Below are 27268 nucleotides of genomic sequence, written 5' to 3'. Positions count from 1 at the left end.
AAGTTTCAGAAATAAATGCATCCCTGTAACATTAAAGGGTCACATTCCCTGCTGGTTCAAGCAGGAGTTTTCTATTGCTGCTGTTTCCAGGCCACACATTGTCAGAAAAATCTATAAAACCCATTTCTTTGGGTCAAGGAAAGTTTCCCTGTGGTAGACTTAAATTAGCACACACTGACCTGAAGGAGAAACAAAGGAACAGGAGCCAACTTGGCCTCTAGGAATAAATATCTTTTCCCAAATTTGAACAGACAAAACACTTAATATATATTGAAAAAAAAATTACCTTCACACAAATGTCTATAAAGCTCTTCTGCAGCTTCTGTGTGACCAGCTGTTTTGCTCTGAGGAGTTTCTTGAGGTTTAGCAGTTTTATTGTCTCCAGTAAGTACAGAGAAGCAGCTCTGGAGAAGCTGCAACAGCAGTGTTTGAGCAAATATACATTCTTCCCTTGGGCTGTAAAAAAACAGAAAACAAACTGAAGCAAAAGCTAGAAAAGAAGCTCTTTTGCACCAAATAAATTATGCTATGAAAGTCACCATCTCAGATGGATAAAAAACACTGAGTGGAGAGCACACAGCCATAGCTACCAGCTAAATTAATCTACAGTTCAAGCTTCCACATAACATTATAGTTAAAAGTCCATATGGCAGCAGTAGGAAAATGTTATTTATGTAAATGATGCAGATTAGGAAGAACAAACTGCTGTAACTAAACTAAGCATACTTTATTTATACACATGCACAGAGTTTAGTGCCTCAGCAGACAGTAAAGAAGTGACTTACTTTTGGTGAAGTTTATTGTAAAAATTCCAGAACAGCTGCAAATCAAGGCCTGTGAAATCTAAAAATGACTTGTATTTTAATCCACTCTCCTTCTGCTGAACCTTAAAAAGGCAAAGAAAAGGCAGGATTGGAAAATTAACTCTATACAGAACACATTTTTAAAAAGTAAATCCCTGAGCACTGGGTTTAAAGCAGCCAGGTTTCCTATAGATTTGTAGCTACACTGAATTCCAGTGTAAGTTCTTTCATTGATATTTCAGTGTCTAAACGTGACAGTTCATGCTGAAACCTTCTCCTTCACAGAGCTCTCTCCTCTTTCCAGATGTCTGAGCTCCCATCCCTGTTCTCCACCACTAAAAGACTTTCCAGCCTCCAACTCTCCCTCTCATTTGACTGAAAGTAAGAAACAGCCAAAATGAGATCGACTGCCCATGGTTCAGAATTGAAGCTGAAAAGGCACAGACACATGTGCTGAAAGAACAAAACACCATTTTGACACGTATCCTCAGGGGCTGGGTACATCACCCTGACACCCAGCAGCACACACCAGTCACAGCTCTTAACTGGGTATGTATTATTTCAGAGAAAAAGAGGAATGTTTTAATCTATGAAATCTTAGCTTCCTCTTTTGTGCATTTTTCCAGATGTTTGCTTCAGAAAACAGCTACACTAACAGATATGGGGCATCCTCCTGTTCCACCTACTTCATTGTAACCTCATGCTGAAAAACACTTCTTCACATCCTTCTGGACCCAAAGTGAGCACATTCTGTCACATTCAGTGAACATACACAGAATGCTATTTTTCAGAAACCATTTTTTTCTCCTCAACATGGTTTTTAACCATGGTTAAAAGCACCCAGACTTCTCTTTATCCATTTGCAGTTTCTGTTTGCACAGTCTTAATACTTTCAGCACGGGAAATACAGGCTCAAAACAATCCAAGAAGTAAAAATACCAGGTCCTGTGCCAGCTGCTGGATGAAATGAAGTGTCTTCAGGAGCAGAGTTGTGCCACAAACTGTGTCCTCATCAGTCCTCCTGCACTGCAGGCAGTTCATGCTCCTGCTGGGCTCGTCCCGCATGGGCCGAAGGTACCCGAGAACACTCAGGCCCTGGACCCCCAGACGTTCTGCTGTGTCTTGTCTTGTGCACAAGAACTTTATCATCAAGTACTAGAAGGAGAAAAACACAGCACAAGATTAGGGTTTAAAAGCTAGCACAAATATGGCTTTCAAAAGGCACGTGTGAGGAGACTGCAAGTGGGGTTGGGGGGGCCAAGCATAGTCCCTGTCAATCACTTCCAGAGGTTTAAAACACTAAGCTTGAGATTCAGGCTAAGCTTGATCTCTCCCTGCTTCCAAAACAGTCACAGTGATGGGTCTGTGACCTCTAGAAGCAGCTGCAAGGTTAGTTAATTCATTATCAGTTCATCCACCCTGCAGGTGCTGTTCCTTGCCCTTATAGTATTTTTGCAGGGTAAAAAAAAAACTATTAGCTGCATTTAAAAGCAAGCAGAGGATCAATATGTAATATTTAAAACATGCTGTTATCAATCTGTCCTCAGTGAGGTGCAGAATGCAAAGCTGAAGGGAACAGCAAGCTCTGCCATCCCCATGTACCCAGCTACTCTGCAGCAGAGGGATGTTGTTAGAAGAATTCCCTGATTTGTAACTGTGCCACCACTTCTGCTGATTCCCACAGTTCACACGGACTGGGGAACTACTACAGCAGGATTTGAAAAGCCACTTTCCCTCCTTAAGCACTACAAATGGAAGCCCATCTTCTGCCATTCTTGAAACAAAGATCTCCTTCCCCAGGGAAATCAGTCTGACTGATGGAACTCCTCAGTAACTGTTTGCCCACTAAAACAAGGAAGAACCTGGCTCTGAAAGAACAAATGCTACAACTACACAGGAGATAATCTGTCCAGATACCAGAATAAAGCAACAATCATATCACTCTTTTTAGAAATATTTCATCATGATAAAACCAGTAATTGCACATTCATGTCATTTTGCATTGAATTTGATCCTGAAGCACCACTTAATTACATATATATATGTGCATAGAGGGAAAAAGAAAATTCAGAGGAGAAAAATTCCATCATATAACTAGAAGGCCATTGGTTTTTTGCCCCTACCCAGCAGAGTTGTCCCTCACAAAAAGAATTAGGTTTATTTTTTATTTCAGTTGGCTTTAGAGCAAAGCACAGAGAGGAGCCCCTGCTCACTGTGACTGGGCCAAGGGGTTTGTGTGGTTCCTTACTTGGGAAATCCTGCATTGCTGCATTTTGACATCAACTTCATCCCATTCCTCTTCCACTTCAAACCAGCCAATAGGATCATCATCTCCCAAATCATCACTTGAACAACTGCTCCTGTGTTCAAAAGAATTTAACACACTTTGTAAAGGAAAAGTTTATCAACAAAGTTGTTGATATTCTACCAAAATATTTAGAGCATGTTACAGCTATAAAGATGAGAAGGGACAACAGAAAGTTTCACATACCCTAAACTATGACATTCAAGGTTAGAAAATTTAGGAAATTTTATTAGTCATGGTCCCTATCACCCCCTATCACTCCTAAGCAACAGTTCTGAAAACTAATTTAATACAAGTTAATTAACAAGTTAAATAACAAGTTAATTAACTTCTGACTTTTCGATGAATATCTTTCCTACTATGACTGACAATAGGAGAGTGTCCTTATTTGTTTCCTCCATTTTTATTCAGATCAATTGCTGTTTGTTGAGTAGCAGGTTAGGAACTCTATGTCCCATGACAACTTTTGCTATTGTTGTTTGGGGCTTTTTTTTTCCCTGTTTGTCTGCCTGGTTTTTTGTTTTGTTGGGCTTTTTTTCTCCCTTTAACTTTCACTGTAAGTCAGGAGCTCTGTATTTCACTTTCTTGCACGAAGTAACATATCTTGCAAGTAACGTATCTGTCAGGACTTTTGTAAGGATGAAATCCTTAACATTCAAGAAGCATTGCATTGCATTGGTAAAATAAGGGAAATTATTTTATGTAGTAATAATAATAATAATAATAATAATAATAATAATAATTGGCATATTAGTTAGGCTCTTTGAGTTGAAAAATCTGGCCTAAATTCTTTTCCTGTATTAAACCATATGCACTCTTCAGAGCTCAATTGCCTGATTCAAGGTGTGGATTCCTCATTGTTTGGCAAAATGTAGCAGAATTAAGAGGAGGTGTGGATGGTGGGATGTTTCATGAGCGTTTAGAAAGAGCTCTGTCAGTCTACATTTGACCCTCATATATAATAAGTTGAAACAACCTTTCTAAAAATTTCTGTTACCAGTGATCTGCAGCTCAAGTAGAAAGTTGGTTCTGTTATATCCCTTTTAAAACAGGTCTCTAAATAAAGAGGCTGAGAACAACAGCTACACACACATTACATTGAGGCTCAGTAAAACCAGAGTAACAATTAAACCATGCACCATTTTTAAGTCACTTGCAACAATTCTCAGGAGTTTCAGTGGCATTGCAAAAAGGTCAAACATAACTTTTATTTTCCATGCAGTCATTAGAGAAAGTCCACCCCTACCTGTTTTTTAAGAATTGTTTGAACTCCCTCAGCTTCCACTTGTCGTAGCTCTCGAACCTTTTGAAATGTTCCTCGGCGTGGAACTTCTCTGAAGCCCCGTTGTAAGCAAAGACCAGCCCACACTGGGCCCCAATGGCACCTTTCCTGACCTGCAAGGGCAAATCCAGAGCAATGTGCTCAAGAGCTGACAATAAAAGGTGTTTCTTTCACAGAAAAAAAAGGAAAACAGTTATGGGAAGCAACTAAATCCCTGCAAATATTGACCTCTGGAGCTGCACAGGAAGATGAAACATATTTAGAGGAGTGTTATGAAAGCTGCTGTAACCCCCTGAGATCATGTACATGGTTAATATTGGCTATATTTGTCCCCCTGACATTAACTAGAGTTCCACATATTAATTCCCACTCTAATTTTGTGTACTTTTTTAATTAAAAAGAACCCAAACTGAGATCATGTCTCCCAGTATCACCCCACTGCTAAACAACTTAGGGCTCTCCAGTTCCAGTTAGAATTTCCTTGCCAGAAGTCCATCCATGTTTAGGTCTCTCTGACACTGAAATATGTAGCCTTGTTCCAGGAATGAAATTACTGCTTTGCCTTAAATATATAAATTAATTCAGCTAATTCACAGGGTTTTGTCTTGGCAATGAGATTTAATCACAACATCTTGCTTTTAAATCAGATAAAAGGCACACCAAATGTTCAAATTTCACTGGTGTCTCTAAATAGAATTCAAATATCTTCATTTAATCTAAACTCACATTATGTATCTCAAAACCTGCTATTCACACAGTCAAAAAATATTTTAAATATAAAAGACCTTACATACAAATCCATACTCTTTAGAGAGAAATCATAAACTGAAGAGTCTCTGGCTTGAGATACATATTTAAAGATAGAGATAAAATCAATAGAAAAATGTCTTTACTACATGCTTGTGGCTCCCTGGAATAATTTAAGACCTTCTTTTTCTGGAGTTCCCTGTGACTTACACCAAAGTAAAACCCTAATATTGCACTGTTTCAGGATGAATTTAAAATTTCAGCTCATATAAAAAGATACTCCAATTCAATTCTACCACCAGGGCAAAAAGCAACCCTTCTGCTTCAAAAGCACACAGGAACTACATACCTTTATTCTGATTTGTGTCACTTGAAATGAAGACTCAGTTCCAGTAGAAAGAATGATACTTGCTCTGGTTTTCCCAGTTTCAGTAAGAAAACCTAAAGCAGGAGTGGGAATAGAATGAGGTTGGGATGATTGCTAGTGCAAGGAGTTTGAAGGAGAATACTGGGATTGTGGACTGAAGGAGGGGGAAACAAAACCACAACTCTTTTCCAGTGAAATGCTCATTAGTAAAAGTTTCCAAATGAAAGAGATAAGTTAAAAGATTGTTATTATGTCAGCACCTCCAGGCAGTGACTCTCTTGGAACAGCAATAATCTGCAGCAGTTTCAAGAGTGTTTTCCCATTAAAGGGTATTAGTAATTCCCAAATATTATTTTGGCTTGGGGTTTCTGTTCAGTGATATAACTATTCACTGTTATAATTCATTCACAGATATAACTCAGTTTCCCACACTGTGACCCATAAAACAACAGAAAACAATCCACAAAACAACTGAAAATAAACTCAAATAACACATGTGAGCAAACAGGAGAGTTAAAATAAGCATTTAGAATGTGCCTGATTTCCTGTCACAATGGCTTTCGTTCACCAGTAGCACTGCACAAGACAATAAACCATTTTTAAAAAAAAAAGATTAGGTGGCATTTCACTTAAAAAGGAGCTCAAGAAACACAAATCTCTTTGTTCGGGTTGTATCCAGTGCATAAAAGCATTGCATTAACAAAGAGAGGCTTTAAAGGAGAATTAATAGTTATGTGGAGTCAGGGAGAATTTCAATGATTGCCACCATCTCTCTCCATCAATATTTGGGAAACCACCAGTGAAGGGTTCATGACTTCAACCCACAAAATGGGCTCTAGTATAATATTCCCAGGGACACCTCATGGCTGACTTCCATGTAGGATATCAATAATTCTCCCTAAAATCCAATCTTTTTGATTGGTTGCTTTGCTTTGACAATAAACTGGCTCCTGAGAAATCACAGTGTTGCAAAATAGATTCTATATATTGGTTTTTTTGCTTGTTTTGTTGGTTTGTTTTTTTTTACTATAGAAGTTTCATATCATAAAACTATGAAGAAGCACCAAATATATATAATAAACACAGAATAGCACCATGGCCTCATTAATACCCTGGTTGAGTCGTTTCCAACCTAAACAACTTTATGATTCTAATATTTTGGATTTTAAACTTCAGGTTCTTACCATCCCCAGTCCAAGGCTCCACAAGGAGGTTTTCAGGCCCTGATTTATCCTCTTTTCCCTTTACATCACAGGCTTGCAGAGTCAGTCTTAAAGGTTTTCCTAAGTGAGAAAATTAACAGGTTTATCAAATTCATTTCAAAACGATAAAATTTGTTTTCTAAAGTTCTTAATACAGAAAACAAATGGAAAAAAGAAATCAAAATACTATGAGATTTTTACCACTGTCAGACTAAAAAAGGGAGGGAAACTGGAGTATGAGAGATACATTAATCTAACATAATTCAAGTTTTAAATAGAGACAGAAGGACAATTAAAATCATGACAGTGTTCCTTCCACTCTTTGCACACTTTGGAATTCACAATCCATGAAATACCACTTGTCTTACAAAAGGCAGTGGCTACTCTGGGGAAAACCAAGCAGTTTTCAAAGCTTTTGAACTAAGCACTTGTAAAACAATTCATGTATTCTTTGGCACAAGACAAGAAGTACTGACAAAACATACTAAAAGGCAAGCAAAGGGTAAAATTCTTCATGAGAGACTAATGACAACCTCAGAAGTTGACAACTGAGATACAGATTTATCAGCCAATGCTGCCAAGTCACCACCTGATGTCAGACCACAAACAGCTCTACACTCATGACACACTCAGATTATAAAAACCTGGGTTTAACTCAGATTATAAACTGGTAAAAGTGAAAATAAAAGAACTTTAAATAGATGGCGATGATGTTACATTTAAAATACATCTTAAATTTGTGTGAGACCATTTACTGAGGCTGAACACACACAACTGGAACAACAGGAATACTTGATGTCATTTGCCTTTTAAGCAACACAAACACCATCACCACTTGATACAGCAGCCACTCTCTACACAGTTCATGTTTTCTCCCTTGAGAAGATGCCCCCTGGTTCAATTCTTTGATCAGAAAGTTGATCTAATCCCCAACTTCTAGAGCAGTTCAGCTTCCCAGGTTGTCTCCTCAGTGACAGTTTTTAATTTAGAAGCCTTGTATAAAATTTTAAACCCCAACAACGAGTAGAACAACTCAAAGCTGTGCATTTTCTGAAGCATGGCCTGTAAAGGATGCAGGAATTGCTCCATTACCATATTTATAGAGCAGGTTCTGTCTGACTGCTGCCATGGAAGCGATGAGAGAGGAAGCCTTGTACGGAGTGTCCAGATGCTCAGTGATTGCACAAAGGGAACTCATCACTTTGGCAACACTCCCCCGGGCTAAGGCAAAGGCCAGGAGTGTCAGCTCCACCTCTGGAGTAGTACAACAACTGGGGAGGGAAAACAACAACAGTGTGAAAAGAAAATCTGGGATATTTTGGCTTTAAATAATGCTGCCATGGAATCTCTCAGGTGCCTGAACGTCTTCGAATTATTCAAGATACTTAAAAAAACAGCAGGTGAGTAAAAAGGCAAGGTTTTGCTATGCAAAGTCTCCTAAACCATTTCTCAGAGCATCAGCAACACAAACTCACCTTGTTATCCTGATCAGGAAACTATCTACTTCTTCCAAAACGTTTGGCGATAAGAAGCTGGAAAAATCTGTGGAGCCCGGTGTCAGGGAGAGAGGTGGCATGTGCTGCAAGGCTTTCCTAGGGAAAAAGGAAACACAACACCAGTCAGAATGGGAGAAAACAGCCTCCCAAAAGGAATCAGACACTTGAATCTTCATGCTTTGCGTGGGCAGGTCTCTGCAAATTGCTGCTGAGTGCACAAAATGTATTTGCACAGAGAAGCTCTTCCAAAGGTAACAGCAGGATTGCATTCCAGGCAGGGAGAAGTTCAGTGACTGCTGGGTAATCTCGAATCCAGTCCCATAATCTCAGATTTAATGAGACAAACACATGCAGGAGTTTTGAATTAAATCTGTGACAGCATTAGAAACAGCTCAGTGTGCAAGTGCTGCTTCATTTTAAATTGTTCTGGAATTGAGCAAGAGCCTATGAGTAAAGGGAAAATGGCTTTGAAATTCCTTCAAAACAATTACAGAAAGACACTTGTTAGCTCAGACCAGAATTTTTGTGAATTCCCAAAAATCATGTAATAACCCCAGAAAATAGGAATTCTCAAGCAGTTTCACCAGTCATTCTATCCAATACTGAAGTCATTCTATCTAATATTAAAGTTTAGGGGTTTTGCTTTATAATTCTAAACACTGAATCTGTAATTCCTGGAAGCCTGTTTTCAGTCAACATAAATTTTTTCTGCTTTATTAGTTCAGAGTTAATGTTATATTTCTAAAAAATTATCTAAACTGTGCTAAAACTGAAGGCCCTCAGTTTTAGAAAAGCTTGCAACTTCCTCAGGTGTGGGCATGTATGAAGGTATCTAAACTTTAAAGAGATTTCACAGATGACACAAATTAAAAGATAGGCTTAATGGACTTTAACCTGCTGCACTCATTAACCTAATCAGCACTGCTCCTGAGTTTGGTGGCATCATGCTACCTAAGCTCTATAAAAGCTGATGTGGGTGTGGAAACATTTTCTTAGGATTCCAACCCTTCAAGTCATCCAGCAGAAGTGTTTGGCAATCAAACAAGGAAATGTTACACAGAAAATGGTCAATCACCACAAGCAAATACCTGCATGGAGATAGTGCACAGACTCAACTATATCCCCATGGAAAGTGTGACAAGGCATCACACAGGCAGAAATCTGCTGAAAATTAGGCTAAATTAACCTCATAAGGTTAATTAACCTCATAAGGGGGAGATGTTAATTTTATTATCAACATTGGACAACGAAAATTAATTAATTTAAGGCCTCTCAACATCATGACAAGTCAAAGCAAGGGTAAAAAAATGTATTTTTCAGTGTCCATTCAGTCATGGTTTAACAACTAGATGAGACACAACAGCCAGGACAATTACCCTTTTCTAGTGTATGCAAGTGGATAAAGGAGAAACATGAAAAATTTGAACAATGAGATGGCAAAAAGATGTTTAAACACCTCAGTGGAGGGAGTGGAAACCAGTTACACAAGGCAGACTAGCTTACTAAAGCCAGAAGTATTTAAAAAAAAGAAACACTTATAAAACCAAATAAAATCCCTCAGCGTGGAACTTTGGTACTTACTGAGTATTCTGTAAAATAGTGTGAACAAATGCTGGGTTTGTTTCCATGGAAGCTGTGACCAGGGAGGTCAGCAGGGACCAGTACCAGATGGCTGAGGCATCACACACAGACACTGCCACCTTCTTCACCCTCTGGTAGCCCACGGCCCTGAGCCCGTGGATCCTGGTGTCACACCCGTCACTAAGGCAACGCTTGATGTTTATCTGGACATCTGTCAAAACACAAAACAGAATTTTTTTCCCATTTCTTCTGCTGGATTAGATCTAGAAGAGTGCAGATATTCCGAACAATAACTCCTGCAGAGCCCCTTAGGAAAAAAAAATGGCAGGAGACGCAAAACTGTCCTCCCACATGTGGACGAGTGCACACGTGTTTCCTCACCGTGCACACTGGGATTGGGAAAATTTAGCCTTTCAATAGTCCATTACATATGGCATGGCTGGAAATTAAGGGGAAAAAAGTAGTAAAAGCCCCTCAAAGTGGAAGATAGATTATTTCACCAGTACCTTTCTACCTACGTACGTAGGCAGTGTCTTGGGAGTGAGTGGTTGGGGAGTTGATGGGGAAAAGGAGTAAAGCCTGAAAGCAAAGTTTTAAGTTACACAAAAATTTTCACTAAGTTCTTGACCATTTTGCATAGATGATGTTGTCCTGATTACTTCTGAGGAACAACACCCTTGCTGCCCATTTCTTGTGGCAATCAAAGTTCATCTCAGTGAAAAACACCTTTTTGAACTGAAGGGACAAAATTCCTGAAGCTGTAGAAACCATCTTAGGAAGGAGCAGCTTTCCTTGGATTGATTCCAATATAGCACCCACAGAGCCACCAGCTTCAAAAATAACACTATTTAAAACCCCTGAGCACAAAACCTGTTTTACATCTGACCAATTTCAGAGTTTTGGTACTAAAAAAAACCAGTTGCTCAGAAGCAGATTTTTTGCTAGATACTATCAGCCAACATATGCTTTCACTGTGCAAGCAAAGATATTTTAAAACTGCCCTCTGTCTTCAAATTGAGAGGTTAAAACTGCATCCTGAGTCAATCTTCTCCTCAGCCCTGAGCCCACATTACAGACAGACCACGAGAAAGGCTCGGAAGACTCTTCCAGGCTAGAAATTAAACCACAATTAAACCAATTTTTTCCGACCCAAGGACGAGGTCAGAAGTTTCACCTCTAATGACTGACACTTCAACACACCATTCCACGATCTACCCAACCTTTCACCTTCCAAAAAGCAGCAAAACAATATCCCAATGGGATCTTTATTGACTCACACATCTGACTAATGTTAGCGTTTTCCAACAGTGTTACGTAGCCAGTGATATTGCTTGGAATGTGAACATCTCGGACCTCCTGGAGACTGCTGGCATTCCTTCCCACTGCCACTGTGACCTGCTGTGGCATGTAACTCTGGTCACTGGCTGCCACTGCGATGGACAGGTGTCTCAAAACCACATCTGGTTTCATCTTTAAGCTGCAGAGCAAAGAAGATAAAACAGTTCTTGTAAAGAGAAGGCAAGTCAAGCACTTTGCTTTAACGATTTTGTTATCATACATATATTATATTATTCATTCATTTTCCACCTCTACAAACACAAAAAAATCCTCTGAGCTTTACTTCATGCTTCACAGGTCTTCCTATAACCTCATATCATGGTGGACAAGTTAAAAGATTTCGACTTAAAAAACCTCTGAGAGTGAGACTGTAGATTCTTCTGTTCATATTTTCAACTGAGAATTCATTCTTCAGGAATAAAAAAAATGCAGTGTCAATAATGACCAAAACGAGATTTGGGGTTTTTTTAAGTATAGATCTACCACTGAACAAACACTCAACAATTCTGTTTCATTGAGCATTTCTGTCTCATGGAACTTTCTAGACAGTGGCAAAGCACTTCTGTTCAAGTCCCAACCACTGCATCTGTACCACAGCTTGGAAAGCTTTGCTCCACAACAAGGCAGTGGCAAATGCAGGCATTTTACAGGTGAACTTTTATTTGGTTGTTAGGCCTTTAAACTTCATGCAGAGATTAATGACTTCTGCATAAAGTTTAAACCCCTAACCACCACTATACTTATCTGTCACTCACTGATTCCACAATTTTTTTTTAATTACATCTGTACTGGGTTTGTGTGATAAGGTTTTGGTAGTGGGGGGCTATGGGGTGGGGGGTTTGTGTGGAGACAGGCCCCTTGGAGAGAGGAGCCTGCACTGGAGCAGGTTTGCTGGTAGGACTTGTGAGCCCATGAGAAGGACCCATGGAAGGGATTCCACCCTGAAAGCAGGAGAAGAGTGTGATGAGTCCTCCCACTGGGGAGGAAGGAGTGGCAGAAACATGTGATGAACTGACCACAGCCCACACCCTGTGCCTCTGAGGGGGAGGAGAAAGAGGAAGAGAAGTTAATTCTGGGGAAAAGGGTGGGGAAGATTTGGTTTTATTTCTCCTTACCCTACTCTGATTTAATGAATTCAATTAAATGCCCCAAGTCAAGTCTGCTTTGCCTGTGATGGAGTTGGTGAGGGAGCTCTCCCTGTCCTTGACCCACCAGCTTTTTGTTTCATTTTTCGCTCCAGCTGGGGAGGGGAGTGATGGAGCAGCCTTGGGGGGCAGCTGGAATGCAGGCAGGGCCAAGCCAAGGCCCAGCAGCCCACCCCTCTCACCGTATCCAGTGGGAGCGGGCGCTCCCATCCGACTGCCAGAAGGAGGACGTTTCCCCGTTGGTCATCTTGTCGATGTCGGCGGAATTGGAGGAGGTCTCTATGTGGGTGTAGCACTTCGGGACAGACTTCAGCTTGTCTGACTCCTCACTGCCATTCAGGTCACTGGGGTACTCTGCACAGACAAGGAATTGCTCAGGACATGCTGCTTTGGCTCGTTTTGAGAACTGTTATACCTTTACAGTAACTATCTCAAACAAATTGACTGCTTGGCACAGAACACAGCCTGTTTCTGACAGGATCTACGAGACAGCAAGGTTTGATTTCACCTGGAATTGCAATAATCTCAATCTACCACTCATGGCATGAAAACACCTCCACTGCCTGGAGTTCAATAGCCTTTGTCTCCTTTCATTACTGGTCTCATCGGTGCTTTATCATTTTCGTGCCAAAATACAAACAGATGAAAGGAAAAAGTAAAACATCACAGAGAAAACCTCAATTCAGCTACTCTAGGGAAGGGACAAAGAAGACTGTTTCCCCAGGTAACTTGATCTACTTCAACAGAAGTGCAGAAATCTGAAAATACCAAGTCAAGCTGTGAAGCAAAAGAGCCATGGCTCCAGGGAGATCACCAGGCCAGTCCCACAGAGACACGGGAAAAGACTCACTACCTTCAGTCCAAAACAATAAAATACCTATTAATACTGAACAGCCAACTTCAGCAAACATTCACTTCCCATGGAAACCAAGTTTCTGGCAACCAGTAGAGATATTTGACCGAATAGACAATATGGCAGATCAGTAATGGTCAGGAGCAAGATGAGAACATCCCAGTGTGGATAGTTCAGAAATCAATTTACGTGCCTCAAAAAGGGAACAAAAAAACCCCCCAGAAGTGTGCAGATCAACTCCATGCCTGTCAGAGGTGACCCAGCAGGTATCACACACCTCTCTCCTTCAGGAGAAGTCGATCCAAAGAGTCCTTGAGCACGGAGGAGCGCATGGTGCAGATGTTGTTGAAGTACTCCAGCACTGGGTACGGGATGGCAGAGCTGGAGATGCGGTTCCGGTGCAGGAACCTCAGGATCATCGAGGCGTGAAGGCCCAGCCGCTCTTTCGATTCAGAAAATATATCAATAAAACCTAGAAAGAGACATGATTTCCTTGTGGGTTTGGGCACCACAATGTAAGAAGGATGTAAAGGTATTAGAGAGAGTCCAAAGGAGGCTACGAAGATGGGGAAGGGTCAGGAGGGACCATATGAGGAGCAGCTGAGGGCACCTGGTTTGTCCAGCCTGGAGAAGAGCAGATTGATGTCAGACCCCCCCCAGGGACTGCAGCTTCCTCCTGAGGGGCAGCTCTGATCCCTCCTCTCTGTGACAAGACCTGAGGGAATGGCTGGAGCTGTGTCAGGGGAGGTTCAGGTTGGATCTCAGGGAAAGGTTCTTCCCCCAGAGGGTGGTTGGGCACTGCCCAGGCTCCCCAGGGCAGTGGGCACAGCCCCAAGGCTGCCAGAGCTCCAGGAGGGTTTGGACAATGCTCAGGGACAGGGTGGGATTGTTGGGGTGTCTGTGCAGGGCCAGGAGTTGGACTGGATGATCTTTGTGGGTCTCTCCCAGCTCAGGACATTCTGTGATTCTATGAGCTGACTTGACCAAGTCATCACATTCCCCCTTTAAATCCTATTACTTGAGAAATCCAAATTAAGCATGGCAACCAATATTAGGAAACTACATTCCACCACATAAAGCAGCTCAAGTTTGCAACCTTTACAACAGGGAAAAGTGCAGGCAAATATTTTTGTGAGTTACTTGAAATGCCTGAAGGAGTTCAAAACAATAACCAAAAATCTTATGCTTGTTTTGCTGTCCCAAACCCTTACCTTCAATACCTGAGTGAAGCAGCTGCTGCCTGGCTAACAAGAGGATGTACTTGCATCAGTCATTTGGAGCTACATTAAGCATCTCACTTTGGCACTGTGGATTATTCCCAAAGAGATCTCTAACGCTTTCCACCAAATTGGTAAGAAATTCCAGCTCCTTCACATTGGTACTCTGAATCCCAGTGCATTTAGATGCATAGAATAGTATCCTAAGTCCTCTCCTCTGACTTATCTATAGCCAATTGCAGCCTTTCCTGTCTTATCTTTTAAGGCAAATCCTCTTTAGCCACTTACCATCAAAGGAAAGCCAGTAACTGATACTTATCCCAGAAATTAAGTTCTGGAAACCGACACTTTCTGAACCATACACTGTAAAACCTGAGTGATGTTTTAGCAGCATTTCAAATGCTGAATAACAATATAATAGTAATAAAGTGTATGACTCATTCCCTGAAGCAGACTCCACGGAGGATTTATTCCCCCAGTGACCAAGTACAAGACTGCATTAGCTGGGCACTCACCAAAACCCTGCAAGGAGCTCTGTTCTGTCTGTGAGATAAACCAAAGGAGAATAAGACACTCTCCAGTCACACAGAGAAGAAAAGAGTGGTTCTTTGTGAAAGGAAGTTCTGCACGTAATTATGGGAAATTTTTAATTTACAGCAACTTCCCTTGCTTGATACTGAAGAAATAAGAACCTCCTGGAGTATGGTTTTGATAAGATTAGGACAAGCAATTTATTGAAGCAGCACTCCTTTTATAGGGCAGGGCTTGGGGAACCATGTGTTTTGTCCCTCTGCTCCCATACCTGGCACTAGTGAACAAGCTTGCAGTTGCCTGATTACATGGCTCAGCTCCCCCTGAAGATTTGCTCCACTAGAATTCTTGAGAGCCTCCAGCATATTCTCCACATCTACAGTGCCATCTCCTTCAACATCAAACTGTGCAAAGGCCTGAGGAGGGACAAAAAAGGAAAATTTATTTCAGCACATTTCCTTCAAGCAGGAATTCAAGGCATTTCATAGAAACGTTGTAACACTATTAAATTAAGCTCAAAATAATCAATTTTCCACAGTATTGAAATCATGGTAACAGGAAACAGCCTGGCTGGAAATCTGCAGTGTCTAGCAAGTTTGGAGGTATTTGCACTGCCTTCCTATAAAAGTCAAGTGTAGTCATGCTTAGGTGGAGACAGCCCATCATCTCCCCCAGTGAATCAGCAGGATCCATCCATGGAGAGCTGGGACTGGGAGAAAGGTGCTCACTAAAGAACCCCAGAAAGTTCTTCACTGAAGGGTGGGTTGTTCCAGAAGCCACACCTTCCATTACTCATCCCTGCTGCATCCCTCTCACTGCAGCCACTCCAATTCCTTCAGGGTTTAAAGATTTGCTTTGTTTAAGAAAATGTCCTGAGAACCAGAAGATTTTTTTTTTAATGTGTATTTCCTTCCATAAACTGTCCTCCTACACAAAATACCAAAATATAGTTTGTCAAAGTATTTGTGAAACAATGGAGAGTTAGAAAAGTTTTTTTTTTCTTATTGAAGGGAACCACTGCCAGCTTTATTAACTTTGACCTTCATGTAACTTTTCATATAAAAAGTTGTGTTGAGCATGTACAAAAAATAACTCACACAGCACTTCACAACTTTGAACTAACAAAAGTACATGATATTTTTATTCAGCTGAGCCTATAAAACAGAACCAAGCTCATAAATGTAAATTAATTTAACTAGCCACTTTAGAGAACTTATAGCCAGATTTTTAATAGTGGTATGTCACTGGAGCATATTTTCACAATCAGATTTAATTCTAAAACAAACTTTCATTCAATTGCTAAAAAAAATGGGACTTAACCCCAAAGAGAAATGCAGTATTTCAGGAGTACCCACTTTTCCCATATAAATTGGGAATGCACTTAACAAAAGACATTTCTTTACAAGCAAGACTCGAGTCTCCCAGCCCTGAACTTGGTATTTCAAGTTCAGCCACATAGCCCAGGAAATGTGGGGCCCAAGAACAGCCCATCCCGGGGGGTCTGAGCCAAGGGATCGCTGCTGTCGGGAGGCAGCTCCGGCTTCAGTCTGTCAGTTTATTACCTGATTATCAAACTTGCTGCACCATTAAAAGTCTATCCTAGAGAGCTGATCAGCTCAAAATAACCTGCCAATTAACCATGACATAATTACAGCACTTAAATGGGAGCAAAGTCCTCAGAACACGACAGAATCAAAGCTTAAAGCTCAGATGGCACCGAGGTGAATTTTAGCTCGGCAGCTTTATAAAGTCTTACTAAAAACAGAGCTGAAGCCAAAATAATAATTATCACCTTTGAAAAACTATTCTGAGTAGCAAAGCTGGTGCTGAGCACCACGGCCAGTCCAGGAGACTGACAGGGGGCATCAGGCAGATCCCAGAACAAAAACCTTTGCTCGAGGAGAACAAGCCAGAGGGAATTGATTCTAACAGACATAACTCAGCTGCCAAAACAATTCAGTGTACAGTTTAATACCATCCTCACCATTATGACTTTTTATCCTCATATTTGAAGTCCAACTGTGCAGTTACTAAGCTACAAAGTGAGCAAGTTTTGTGATGTTACTGGTGAAATAAAAGACACACAAAACCACAAGGCTGGATCTGCTGACAGCTACTTTAAACTGGTTCCTTACACTTTCATGTAAGAAGGGATTACCACATATATGCTTTTCTTTGCATCTTAATGTAGGATTTTGTTATTTTATTTTTAAACTCCTCCTGTGATCTCAGGAGATTGCACCAAATTTAGAACTCTAAAATTATTTTTTGACTCTTCAGTATAACTAATCCCTATATTTGACACAAAACAGCCACAATTTCCACTGCTGCCCTGTGCAACAGGGGATAAGCCAAAAAAAAAGGGGGGGAAAAAAATCAATATATCAACCTGTACTCTGAGTTTTTGAGTTGTTTTCAGCCCTGGGACATGCTACAAATGCAGCAGCAGCTTTACCACAAGCCAGCTCCAACTTGCTCCTAAATAAAGGCAGTAAATCCTCAGTTCCTACCCAGTTCAACCCTGAACATGAAGAAACATCTTTGCTGGGAAGTGATGAGTAAGAGGATTGCTTGGAAATACAGCACATGGAAAAATCAGTCCCTCGCCTCCCAGCTCAGGAGTCGGATGGCAGGACAGGACTCTCTATTTGCCCCTCTGCCCCTGGTAAAACTGCAGCATTAATGCTGCCAGCATGACATGACAACTGCTCAAGCACCACTGAATAAAAAAAAAAGGATTCAGAGGTTCAGTTTACCTAGAAAACAGATTTTGCATTTGAAGAGAGGTTCACTTTGCCCATAAAGCATCCAAAGTATGTGCTCACAGCCCCAGAACAGAGGAACTGAAAGGGCAGAGCAAAACCTGCTCTGTGCCAGACAGGTCTCCGTAAACACCAAAAAGTGACACCTATTGACCTGCCAGCCCCAAACTGACTAATTGAGCAGGAAATCTCAGACCCCACAGCTCGTGGGCTGGGGACAATCACAGAAATGATGGCACCGAGGTTTTCCACAGAACTGCCAACGTCTCCCCCTCGCAGGACAGAGCAGATGTGACCACACATCCGTGCCACGGCAAACCCTGTGACGAGCTTTTTCCCCACTCCCCAGAGCAGGAAATGAAACCCAAACAAATAGATTCTTCGTGCAGAGGAGGATGTGCAACACAGACAGCTCTCAAACTATCCCTGCAGCCCACAAGGCTCAGCTGTTTGTGCCAACACAAGGAACCCCAAGGGACAAATTTCACCCTCGTGTTACAAATGAAGAAGTGTTTGTTACTGGCTCTTCTCGCAAAGGAACTGGAAGTGGAGGCAGCGTTTTACCGAGCCATTTAAACCAGTGTGATCTAAACACACCCCAAAATGAGTCTCCTCCCAGATGGCAGTAGCCCCGTTCCCCTGTCAGCACTGACTCAGGAGTGTGCGTGTGATTTATCAGTTTACAGTTACTCTGCTACTCAAAGACAGCAGGAAGTGACTGGGGAGCCCCAGGAACTGCCTGCAGTGAGGAATTCAGACACAGCCACTTTCTCAGCTGAGTGTGGAATTCCCGGCAGAGTATTCTGCTGCATTTTGGATGGGTAAAGCTTAAATGTTCTAGACATTAAACTCCCTCTGTCCCTTCCCACAAGTGAAAGGAAACTGGACTCTCTTACACCACTAAAACCTCACCTGTCTGTGCAGGTTACACCACTTTCTTGCAAGTTTTCCAAAACACTGACTTTCCAGTAAGTAATGGGATACCAACTTGAAAATTCCACTGCTGGTTTTAAAAAGCTGCAATAAAATCAAGCCTGGAAAACTTTGACTCGCTGATAACAGTGGGAAGTACACGAGAGGAATTGCTCAGGCAGGATTTCCAACCTGTGCTCCCACCAGCAGAAATACTGCAGTAAATACCCATTTTATTCACAAGCGACTGCTGAGCATGATCACAAATAACTGGCATAAATTTAAAAAAAAAAAAAAAAAAGGAGGTATCAGGAAGCTGACAGGCTGCTATCAGCACCAGCAGCTGCTTTGCCAGCCTGGTGCAGAACCCTCCGGCCTGGCCTCGCCCCCGGCACCAGGTGGGGTGTCCGGGGTCGTGTCAGTGGTCACGGACCCAGTGCCGACGGCAGACCCGGCCCGGGGGGTTTCCCCGACCCCGCAGCCCCCGGCGGGCAGGCGGATCCCTGGAAGGGGTCAGCCACACCCTGGAAGCGTCCAAGGTGTGGACGGGGCTTGGAGCAACCCGGGGTCGTGGAAGGTGTCCCTGCCCGTGGCAGGGCGCGGGACGGGGTGGTCCGTGAGGGCCCCCCCCGGTGCTCCCCGGCGGTCTCACCTCCTCGCTCTCGCCGCGGTTGCCGGCCGCCAGCCGGGACACGTTCTCCAGCACCTCGCAGAACTGCTCCAGGCTCACGGCCTCGTCTCCGCGGCTCAGCCGCTCCTCCAGCCATCGCACCAGCGCGCTGTGGTGCCGCGACACGAGCGGCTCGGGCAGGGCCGCGTCCCGCAGCCGCGCCGTGGCCTCCCGCAGCCGGGCCTGCTCCAGCAGCACCTCGGCCGGCGGCAGCGCCGGGGCGGCCGCGCCGGGCTGGGGCGCGCCGCCCGCCGACCCCTCCATGCCCTCCTCGGCGCCTTCCTCCTCCTCCTCGCTGCTGTGGCTCGCCGCCGTCCCCATGAGGCGCTCGGAGCCCCGCAGCCGCCGGTGCCGCCCGGCCCGGCCCGGCCCGCCTTAGTCAGCAACTTCCCGCCCGCCGCACCTGTCAGCGCGGGCCGCCGCAACGCCGCAAAGCGCGCCGCGACACGCCGCCGCACAGCGCCACACCGCCGCAAAGCACGGCGGCGGGCGTCGTAAAGCTCCGCACCCCCCTCCCCGGTGACGTGAGGGGGAAGGGGAAGGAGGAGGAGAAAGGAAGGAGAAGAAGGGAAGGTAAAGAAGATGGAGGAGAAGGATAAGAAAGAGAAGAAGAGCAGAAGGATAAAAAGGAGAAGAGAAGGAGAAAGAGGAAGAGAGGGAGGAGGTGAAGAAGAGAAACAGAAGAAAAGAAGCAGAAAAAGAAGACAAACAGAAGAGAAGAAGCAGAAAGAGAAGAAGAGAAACAGAAGAAAAGAAGCAGAAGGAGAAGGAGTAGGAAGAGAAGAATAAGGAGAAGAGAAGAAGCAGAAGGAGAAGGAGTAGGAAGAGAAGAATAAGGAGAAGAGAAGGAGAAGAAGGAGCGGCTGCAGTGGATCCAGCTCAGGGAATGGAGAGGATTTGGGGCTGGAACGGCACTCTGATGGGGAGTGTGGGAGCTGCACCTGGAGAACACAACACTGAGAGGTGTCTCATTAATTCCCATAAGTGATGCCCCCAAGGGGTGTCACAGGATGGCCCCAGACTCTTCCCAAAGACAGGACAAGGAGCAATGGCCGTAAACTAAATCACAACAAGTTCCACCTCCACATGAGGAAGAACTTCTCTCTGTTGAGGGTGGCAGAGCCTGGAACAGCTGCCCAGGGCGGTCGTGGAGTCTCCCTCTCTGGAGACATTCCAACCCAGCTGGACGGGTCCCTGGGTGACCTGCTCTGGGTGACCCTGTCTTGGCCTGGGGTTGGACTGGGTGATCTCCAGAGGTCCCTCCCAACCCTAACAATTCTGTGATTCCGTGCACGTACTCAAGAAGGGCATTTTTAGGACGAAATTCTCCCCTGTGAGGGCGGGGAGAGGCTGGGATAGAATTCCCAGAGAAGCTGTGGCTGCCCCATCCCTGGAAATGTCCAAGGCCAGGTTGCATCAACCTGCTCTGGTGGCAGGTGTCCCTGTCCCTGGCAGGGGGTTGGAATGCGATGATCTCTGAGGTCCCTCCTCTCTCATCCCGTCCCGTCCCCCCGCTCTCCCTCGCCACACTGCCGTAAAGCGCGCCGCGCGGGTGTCGCGCCGCGCGGGGCGCGGCGATGTGGCGGGGCGCGGCCGCGGCGCTGCTGTGCCTGGGCGCCGCCTGCCTCCTGCGCCGCGGGTTCGAGCCCCGCCACCGCCTGCTCCGCGCCGCCGAGCTGCGCCGCTACCGGGGCGCGCCGGGGGACCCCGGGCTCTACCTCGCCCTGCTCGGGAGGGTCTTCGATGTGCAGCGCGGCCGCCGCCACTACGGGCCTGGTGGGGCGTACAGCGCGCTCGCAGGTACCGCCGGGGATGGCGCCGGGCCTGGCTGAGGGAGGGGGGGATCGTCTGAGGGATTCGCTCCGAGGGGGATCTCACCCCTGGCTGGGGGTTCATCCTCTGGCACAGGAATTCACTCCATGGCTGCGGAATGGGGTCTCACCCCTGGCTGGGGAGTTCACTCCATGGCTGCGGAATGGGGTCTCACTCCATGGCTGGGGTCTCACACCCTCCTGGGAATTCACTCCGTGGCTGAGGAATGGGGTCTCACTCCATGGCTGGGGAGTTCACTCCATGGCTGGGGAATTCAGCCCTTGGCAAAGGAATTCACTCCATGGCTGGAGTTTCACACCCTCCTGGGAATTCACTCCGTGGCTGAGGAATGGGGTCTCACCCCTGGCTGAGGGTTTCACTCCACGGCTGAGGAATTCACCCCCTGGGGTGAATTGGGGGATTTGCTCCCATGTCAGGGGTTGCATCCCCTGGCAAAGGAATTCACTCCATGGCTGGGAAATGAGGTCTCACACCCTGGCACGGGAATTCACTGCATGGCTGGGGGCTTCCCCCCATGTCTGGGGGTTCATCCTCTAGCACAGGAATTCACTTCATGGCTGGGGAATAGGGTCTCACCCCTTGGCTGGGGTCTCACCCTGGCATGGGAATTCACTCCATGGCTGGGGGATTCGCTCCATGACCGGGAGTTCACTCCATGGCTGGGGAATTCATTCCATGACTGGAAACTCACTCCATGGCTGGGGAATTCATTCCATGACTGGGGACTCAGCCCTGGCACAGGAATTTGCTCCTTGGCTGAGGTCTCACTCCCCGTCTGGGGGTCTCACCCCTGGCTGGGCTCTCACCCCTCAGGCAGAGATGCCACCAGAGCGTTTGCCACGGGCGACTTCACCCCGTCGGGGCTGGTGGACGACGTGTCGGCGCTGTCCCCGCAGGAGCTGCTCTCCATCCAGGGCTGGCTGAGCTTCTACAATGACAACTACGAGCCCGTGGGTGGGTGCTGGGGCTGGGGGGGCTCTCAGGGGACACACGGTGGGGGGAACGGTGGAAGGCTGGGGGCAAAATACCAGGTTTTATCTCTGGGGCATCACCTTGGTGAGGGTCTCTCTGTGCTGCAGACCCCGAACCCTGCGAGTGCCCGGCTGGAGCTGCTGCCCAGGCACACCCAGTTTGAGGTTTTTTTCCCTCTGAGGGGAAGCTGAATGGTTTTCCCACCCAGGCTGTCAGCTCTGCCATGCTTTTCCTGAGCCAAAGGCGTGGAGCCAGCCTGAAATCAGCAGGACTTGGGAGACTGCAGGAGCAGCAGTGCAGGAAAACTCTTTTGGGGAAAGAGGTGCATGGGTGGGTTCTGCTGCTGAAAGTGGCTTTGGTTTCTGTCTGTGCCTAAGCTTGTCCTGTGTGGATTTATTAATATGGGTAAATTGCTGGGTGAGCCAAGAGTTAGTTGAAGGGATGTAAGCTCAGTTCAGTTCTAAAATTGGGCCACGGTGACATCCTCCTTTTTTTTGCCTTCAAATAACAAATAAAAAAAGCCACCAGGACTATGATTTTCCCTGCCTGGAAACACTGTGGTCTTAATTGATCTTCTCTCCCAGGGAAGCTGGTGGGGAGGTTCTACGATGAGAATGGGGCACCCACAGAAGCCCTGAGGGAGGCTGAGGCTGCCATTGAGGAAGCTCTGAAATTCCAAGCAGAAAGTGAGCAGAGGAAGCAGCAGTTCCCACCCTGCAACTCTGAGTGGAGCTCTGCCAAGGGCACCCGCTTCTGGTGCTCCACACAGAGGTAAACTGCCTTCCCACATCGTGGATCCTTTGGAGCAGAGCATTTCTGCCCCTTTTTGGGTGCCCTGCACTGTGTCATTGCTCCCCTGGCAGGAGTGGTGCAGGAAGGTGTCCTGGCTCCTGCAGCCACCACTCCACAGCAGGGCACAGGTTCCATGTGCAGCAGTGCTGCCGTGGCTGGAATACCCCAGGCATGGTCCCTTTCCCTGTCTGCATTCACAGGATTGTTCAGGTGGGAAGAGCCCTCCAAGATCATTGAGTTCCCCCAGCACTGCCAAGGCCACCACTAAAACATGTCCCCAGTTGCCACATCCACAGTCTGTTAAACCCCTCCAGGGATGGGGCTCCTCCACTGCCCTGGGCAACTGTGCCAGGGCTGGACAACCCTTTCCATGAAGGAATTTTACCCAAAATCCAACCTAAACCTCCCCTGCTGCTACTTGAGGCTGTTTGCTCTCATCCTGTCCCTTGTTCCCTGGGAGCAGAGCCCGACCCCCCCCAGCTCCCCCTCCTGTCAGGGAGTTGGAGAGAGGGAGGAGGTCCCCCCTGAGCCTCCTTTTCTCCAGGGTAAACAACCTCTCACATTGGAATCAAAATCAGGCTTCAGAATTTGCCACATGTGCATGATCCTCCTGTTCTCAGGAAAACAGGACAAAAACCCCAGTAGGACTGGGACTGGAGCAGGTTCTCTCCCCTCTCAGGAATACAAGCATTGACTTGTGTTTTTGACACAGTTTCACAGCCTGTCTGACAGGCTGCTGCCACAACAGTTTTCACTTAAACCACATAAAAATGAGGTTGAGCTTTGAATAGTCATTTCCTACTTATTTTCCTATTTAGCTGTGTTCTGCTCTCAGTTTAGGGACTGTTTTGTTGGAAGGTTAAATCATTTCACAGCCCACACTGCAGAGTGGTTGGGCAGCCCTGGGGACCTTGGGGACCTGCTCCTCTGTGGGACTGAGCTTGGGGGCAGCCTTGGGACTGGTGTAAGAGTTTACAGGTTTAAAAGCTGCTGTGGTTGGGGGAACAGGCAGGATTGGGCCTAGAAATAGAAATTTAAAGTTTAGAGACACGGTGAATCAGCTGGGGAAGTACTTTTGCCTTAGTTCTCCAAATCACTGTGTTCAGTGCAGGCACAGAAGGCCTTGAGCAGCCTGGTTTAGTGAAACGTGTCCCTGCTCATGGCAAGGGGTGGATTGGGTGATCTTTGAGGTCCCTTCCAACCCAAACCACTCTGTGATGACGTGTGGTCACCTGTGAGCAATGAGGTACCTCCAGAAAAGGCACTTTGCTGTGTTACACAGGGCTGTGATTCCTTTTCCAGCGCTGGAAATGTGGGACACAGAAGCTGGTCACTCCCAGAAGGGTGGGAGTGTGGAGCAGCAGTGATGAAACCAGGTTCAGGCCTCGGGTTTCTGAAGCACAGCCAGTAAAAAAGGGATCACAGAGCTGTGGGATGGGGGCTGCTGGGAGCAAAGTCGACCTCAGTGGGGTGTATTGTTAGTTCTAATTCCCCCAGATCGCCTTGGGGTTTTTTTCTAATGATTCTCTATGCACTGGAAGCATTTCCATGGGTTTGAATTGTAATTTATTTTCCTTTTCCCTTCCCAGTGGGGGAGTGAGCAGAGCCTGGGCCGGAGTCCCTCGGAAGCTGTACCGCCCCGGCTCCAAGGGGAGTCACTGTGTGTGTGTGAGGAGCACAGGGCCCCCCTGGGGCCACCCACCCTCCTCCCAGCACAGTGACAGGGGGGACCTGGATAACCCTCACCTGCAGGAGTACGAGGGCTGCCCTGCCCTGGCTGAGCAGTGTGTCCTCCCGGGGTGATTCCAGGGGCTGGATTCCAGGGCACGGAGAATCCTGGAGCAGAACATCACACTGTGGGTGGGCAGCTCCAGCTCCATCCCTTCCAGCTGTCTGTGCAAATAACAATTCCATGTTATTTGTGATGCTTTTTAACCTGTGGAGATGGAGCTGAGGGAGGGGGGAAACACTTTAGTACAAAATCAGTAACAGGGACTTTCTTTGTTCCTGTGGTATTTTTACAACTGTAAGATGCACAGCCTGAATTCTATTTAAAAACTGCTTTTTTGTGCAGCCAGGAAATAGATGTTTGTGTGCACAGTGGTGGGACATGTTGGGTGTTGAGGCAGTGGGGTCAGTGAGCACAGAACTGCTGCAGCATCAGTGACCTCAGCTCGTGCACCGTCCTCAGGCCGGGCTGCATTTCTGTGCTGATGCTCCTTCCCAGGCACCTGATTTGCTCCAGAGAGTTTAAAGGTAGCAGGGAGAAGCCTGAATTTCTCCTCCAGTTAGGGTACACAGTATCTGGGAGCTTGTGCAGTTGGGTTACACACAAGCTTTATCAATGTCTTGGAGTACAAAAGGCAAAGGCCAGAGCTGGATTTCCTCCTTCAGTGTTTGCATTAGACATGGGAAGCCACCTATGAGCACCCTCCTGCTCTGTGATTCACCACTGTCAAACTGTTCAGATCAGGAATGAGTAGTTTTAAATAGCTTTTGTTATTGCCTGTGTGGCAACACAACCATCCAATAATCTGCCTCCTCTTTCCATTCTGGTCTATGACATCCTCCCATCTGGTCTGTGCCCATCAGACTGAGCTGGATGTGTCCTCCCAAGGCCCAGCTCCCTTAAAATCCGTGGCAAAATTCAGTATTATGAGTGATTCCCGGAAGACCAGGGCAGGTCATTGCCATTTTTCTGCTGAAAAGGTCAAATGAACACCTGCACAGGGCCCAGGCACTATAAACCCCAGGCTGCAGGGAAGCAGGTGCTGGTTTTGGTAGAATCTGCTGTTAAAATCAGCTCCTGGTATAGCTGAGCCTTGAGAAACACCCAGATCAAGAGTCCAGCAAAACACAGTCTCTGCTGAGCTGTGCTCAGTTCTTTTCCTTAGGGCAGCTACCACCTATTTATAAGCAGCTGGAAGGTGTTTATAAATTCATTTTTAGCTACTGCCACCTCTAAAGAAAGACCCCAGAACTAAATGATCAGTTAATTAGCAAGCTTAGAGGAGGCTGGGCAGTAAATTACTTCAAAGTAACAATAATCACTCCCTTGCTGGAGGACTTTTACATCACTTTTCACTGATAAAGTTCAGATGCTACAGCTGCCATGGATGGAGCCACAGGGGAACTTAAACATGTAAATGCTGGTTCTAATAGAGGTTTAGGGGGGTTGTGGGGGTTTTAACCTAATCCTGGTGTGTTTCTTTCCCACCATCACCTCGAGAAGCCCCCCAAGGCACTTCAGGCAGCTCTTCCCAGTGACAGGGGGAGTGGGACATGTGGGGCAGAACTGAACCAGCTCTGGGGGTGGAACTGCTCCTTTCACACAACACTCCTGAGGATGAAGCTGAGTGAGAGGTGCAGGAGAGAGCTGCAAAGCTTCACTGCCTCCAGGACCTGGTGGGCAGGGGAAGTGCCAGTGTGGCCTTTGCTTTTAGACAGCACCTGTTTAAATGCATTTTCTTGTTAAAGTGGTGAAACCATCCCCCAAGATGATTGGAATACCTTTAAAGGAACTTTCTAAAGCTATTTAAACGTTGCAGCAAATTCCATATTATTAAATAGCGTAAGAAGTAGTTTGTGAGGGCAAGTCAGGCCTAGTGAAGGTGGACCAGCTCTAACTTCTAAGCAAGTTTGATCTTGCTGTAACACTCCATCACTACACAAACAGTGCTGAGGGGATGGTTTTGATTGCAGGAGCTACACCAAAATTGAATAAACTGCTGCAGGAAGGCAGGGCAGGAGCATTTTGCTTTAAGTTAAAGTTGGTTGAAAACCAATTCAGTTTATTTCTCAGTTTAGTGTTTGGAATCACCGGGGGGGGAAAGTTTGCCTTGCACTGGGAATAAGTCATCTATTAAAGCAAACAGGGAGACACCCTCAGTGACCTGAAGTGCTCCAGGAGTGTCCTGCTTGTACTCCCATGGTGGAAAAGGGTGGGAAGAGCAATAGAGAGAGGACAAGTCACCACAGTGTTCTAATAAAGGTCACCATCCATCTGGACTTTAGTAAGTTTTATTAATAAAAGCCTAATGCACCACAGTGTCACCCCGGGGGCCTGGCTGGCTTTGCTGTTGCACTGGGGCTTTCCTGCTCCTGAAGTGAAGCTGCAGCAGCTCTGTGCCCTCCCAGGGGGCTGGGCTGCCCCCCAGGACACAGCTGAGTGCACCAAGTGTCTGCCACTTGAACTGATTCACTCCAGGAACCAGCTCTGGCCTGGGGGGAGCTGGATTGTTTCACTGATTACACATAAGTCTGGTATAAGGCATTCACAGAGGTACAAACTACAGGTCTTGTCAGCCAAAAGAAAGTGTAGCAGTTCCACGTGAAGATGAACACCTGGAATAATTTCAGAACAAAGAATAAAAGCTGCCATGCCCAACTGGATGCTGTATCCCTGGTTTTCCTTGTGGTTTGGAAGGATAGCTGGCAGAGGGGACAGCTCTCCCCAGGAG

At 45.7% G+C, this 27268-nt stretch overlaps 2 protein-coding genes across 3 annotated transcripts in view; one reads left to right on the top strand and one right to left on the bottom strand.

The window, feature by feature from the left end:
* The window catches only part of ZZEF1 (zinc finger ZZ-type and EF-hand domain containing 1), a 57966-nt gene extending 38347 nt beyond the window's left edge, over positions 1-19619 (bottom strand). For both annotated transcript variants that reach the window (XM_064677748.1, XM_064677749.1), the window contains exons 1-15: positions 19194-19619; positions 15139-15283; positions 13397-13591; positions 12449-12620; positions 11061-11260; positions 9784-9994; positions 8182-8298; positions 7799-7977; positions 6689-6787; positions 5487-5578; positions 4355-4503; positions 3052-3163; positions 1743-1958; positions 786-886; positions 287-456 (exon numbers count right to left, since the gene is read on the bottom strand). In XM_064677748.1, coding sequence (XP_064533818.1) covers positions 287-456; positions 786-886; positions 1743-1958; positions 3052-3163; positions 4355-4503; positions 5487-5578; positions 6689-6787; positions 7799-7977; positions 8182-8298; positions 9784-9994; positions 11061-11260; positions 12449-12620; positions 13397-13591; positions 15139-15283; positions 19194-19532 — 2497 coding nt within the window. In that variant the 5' untranslated portion in view covers positions 19533-19619. The remainder of the gene's footprint in view (positions 1-286; positions 457-785; positions 887-1742; positions 1959-3051; positions 3164-4354; positions 4504-5486; positions 5579-6688; positions 6788-7798; positions 7978-8181; positions 8299-9783; positions 9995-11060; positions 11261-12448; positions 12621-13396; positions 13592-15138; positions 15284-19193) is intronic.
* Positions 19620-20773: 1154 nt separating this feature from the next.
* Positions 20774-27200, top strand: LOC135425451 (neuferricin). Its single transcript, XM_064677745.1, has 4 exons — positions 20774-21011; positions 21858-21998; positions 22601-22787; positions 24398-27200. Exons 1-4 carry the CDS (start codon positions 20789-20791, stop codon positions 24609-24611), a joined length of 765 nt encoding a protein of 254 aa, XP_064533815.1. The 5' UTR covers positions 20774-20788; the 3' UTR covers positions 24612-27200.
* The last annotated feature ends 68 nt before the right edge of the window (positions 27201-27268 follow it).

The sequence above is a fragment of the Pseudopipra pipra genome, chromosome 21 (assembly GCF_036250125.1).
Source record: "Pseudopipra pipra isolate bDixPip1 chromosome 21, bDixPip1.hap1, whole genome shotgun sequence".
Classification (NCBI taxonomy): Eukaryota; Metazoa; Chordata; class Aves; order Passeriformes; family Pipridae; genus Pseudopipra; species Pseudopipra pipra.
The sequence above is the reverse complement of the archived record's forward strand: the minus strand, read 5'-3'. Positions and strand labels throughout refer to the sequence as shown.

Coding starts and splice junctions, on each gene's coding strand:
- LOC135425451 (XM_064677745.1), top strand. CDS start 20,789: ATGTGGCGGGGCGCGGCCGCGGCGCTGCTGTGCCTGGGCGCCGCCTGC. Junction 21,012..21,857: donor GGCGTACAGCGCGCTCGCAG/GTACCGCCGGGG, acceptor CTCACCCCTCAG/GCAGAGATGCCACCAGAGCG. Junction 21,999..22,600: donor TGACAACTACGAGCCCGTGG/GTGGGTGCTGGG, acceptor CTTCTCTCCCAG/GGAAGCTGGTGGGGAGGTTC.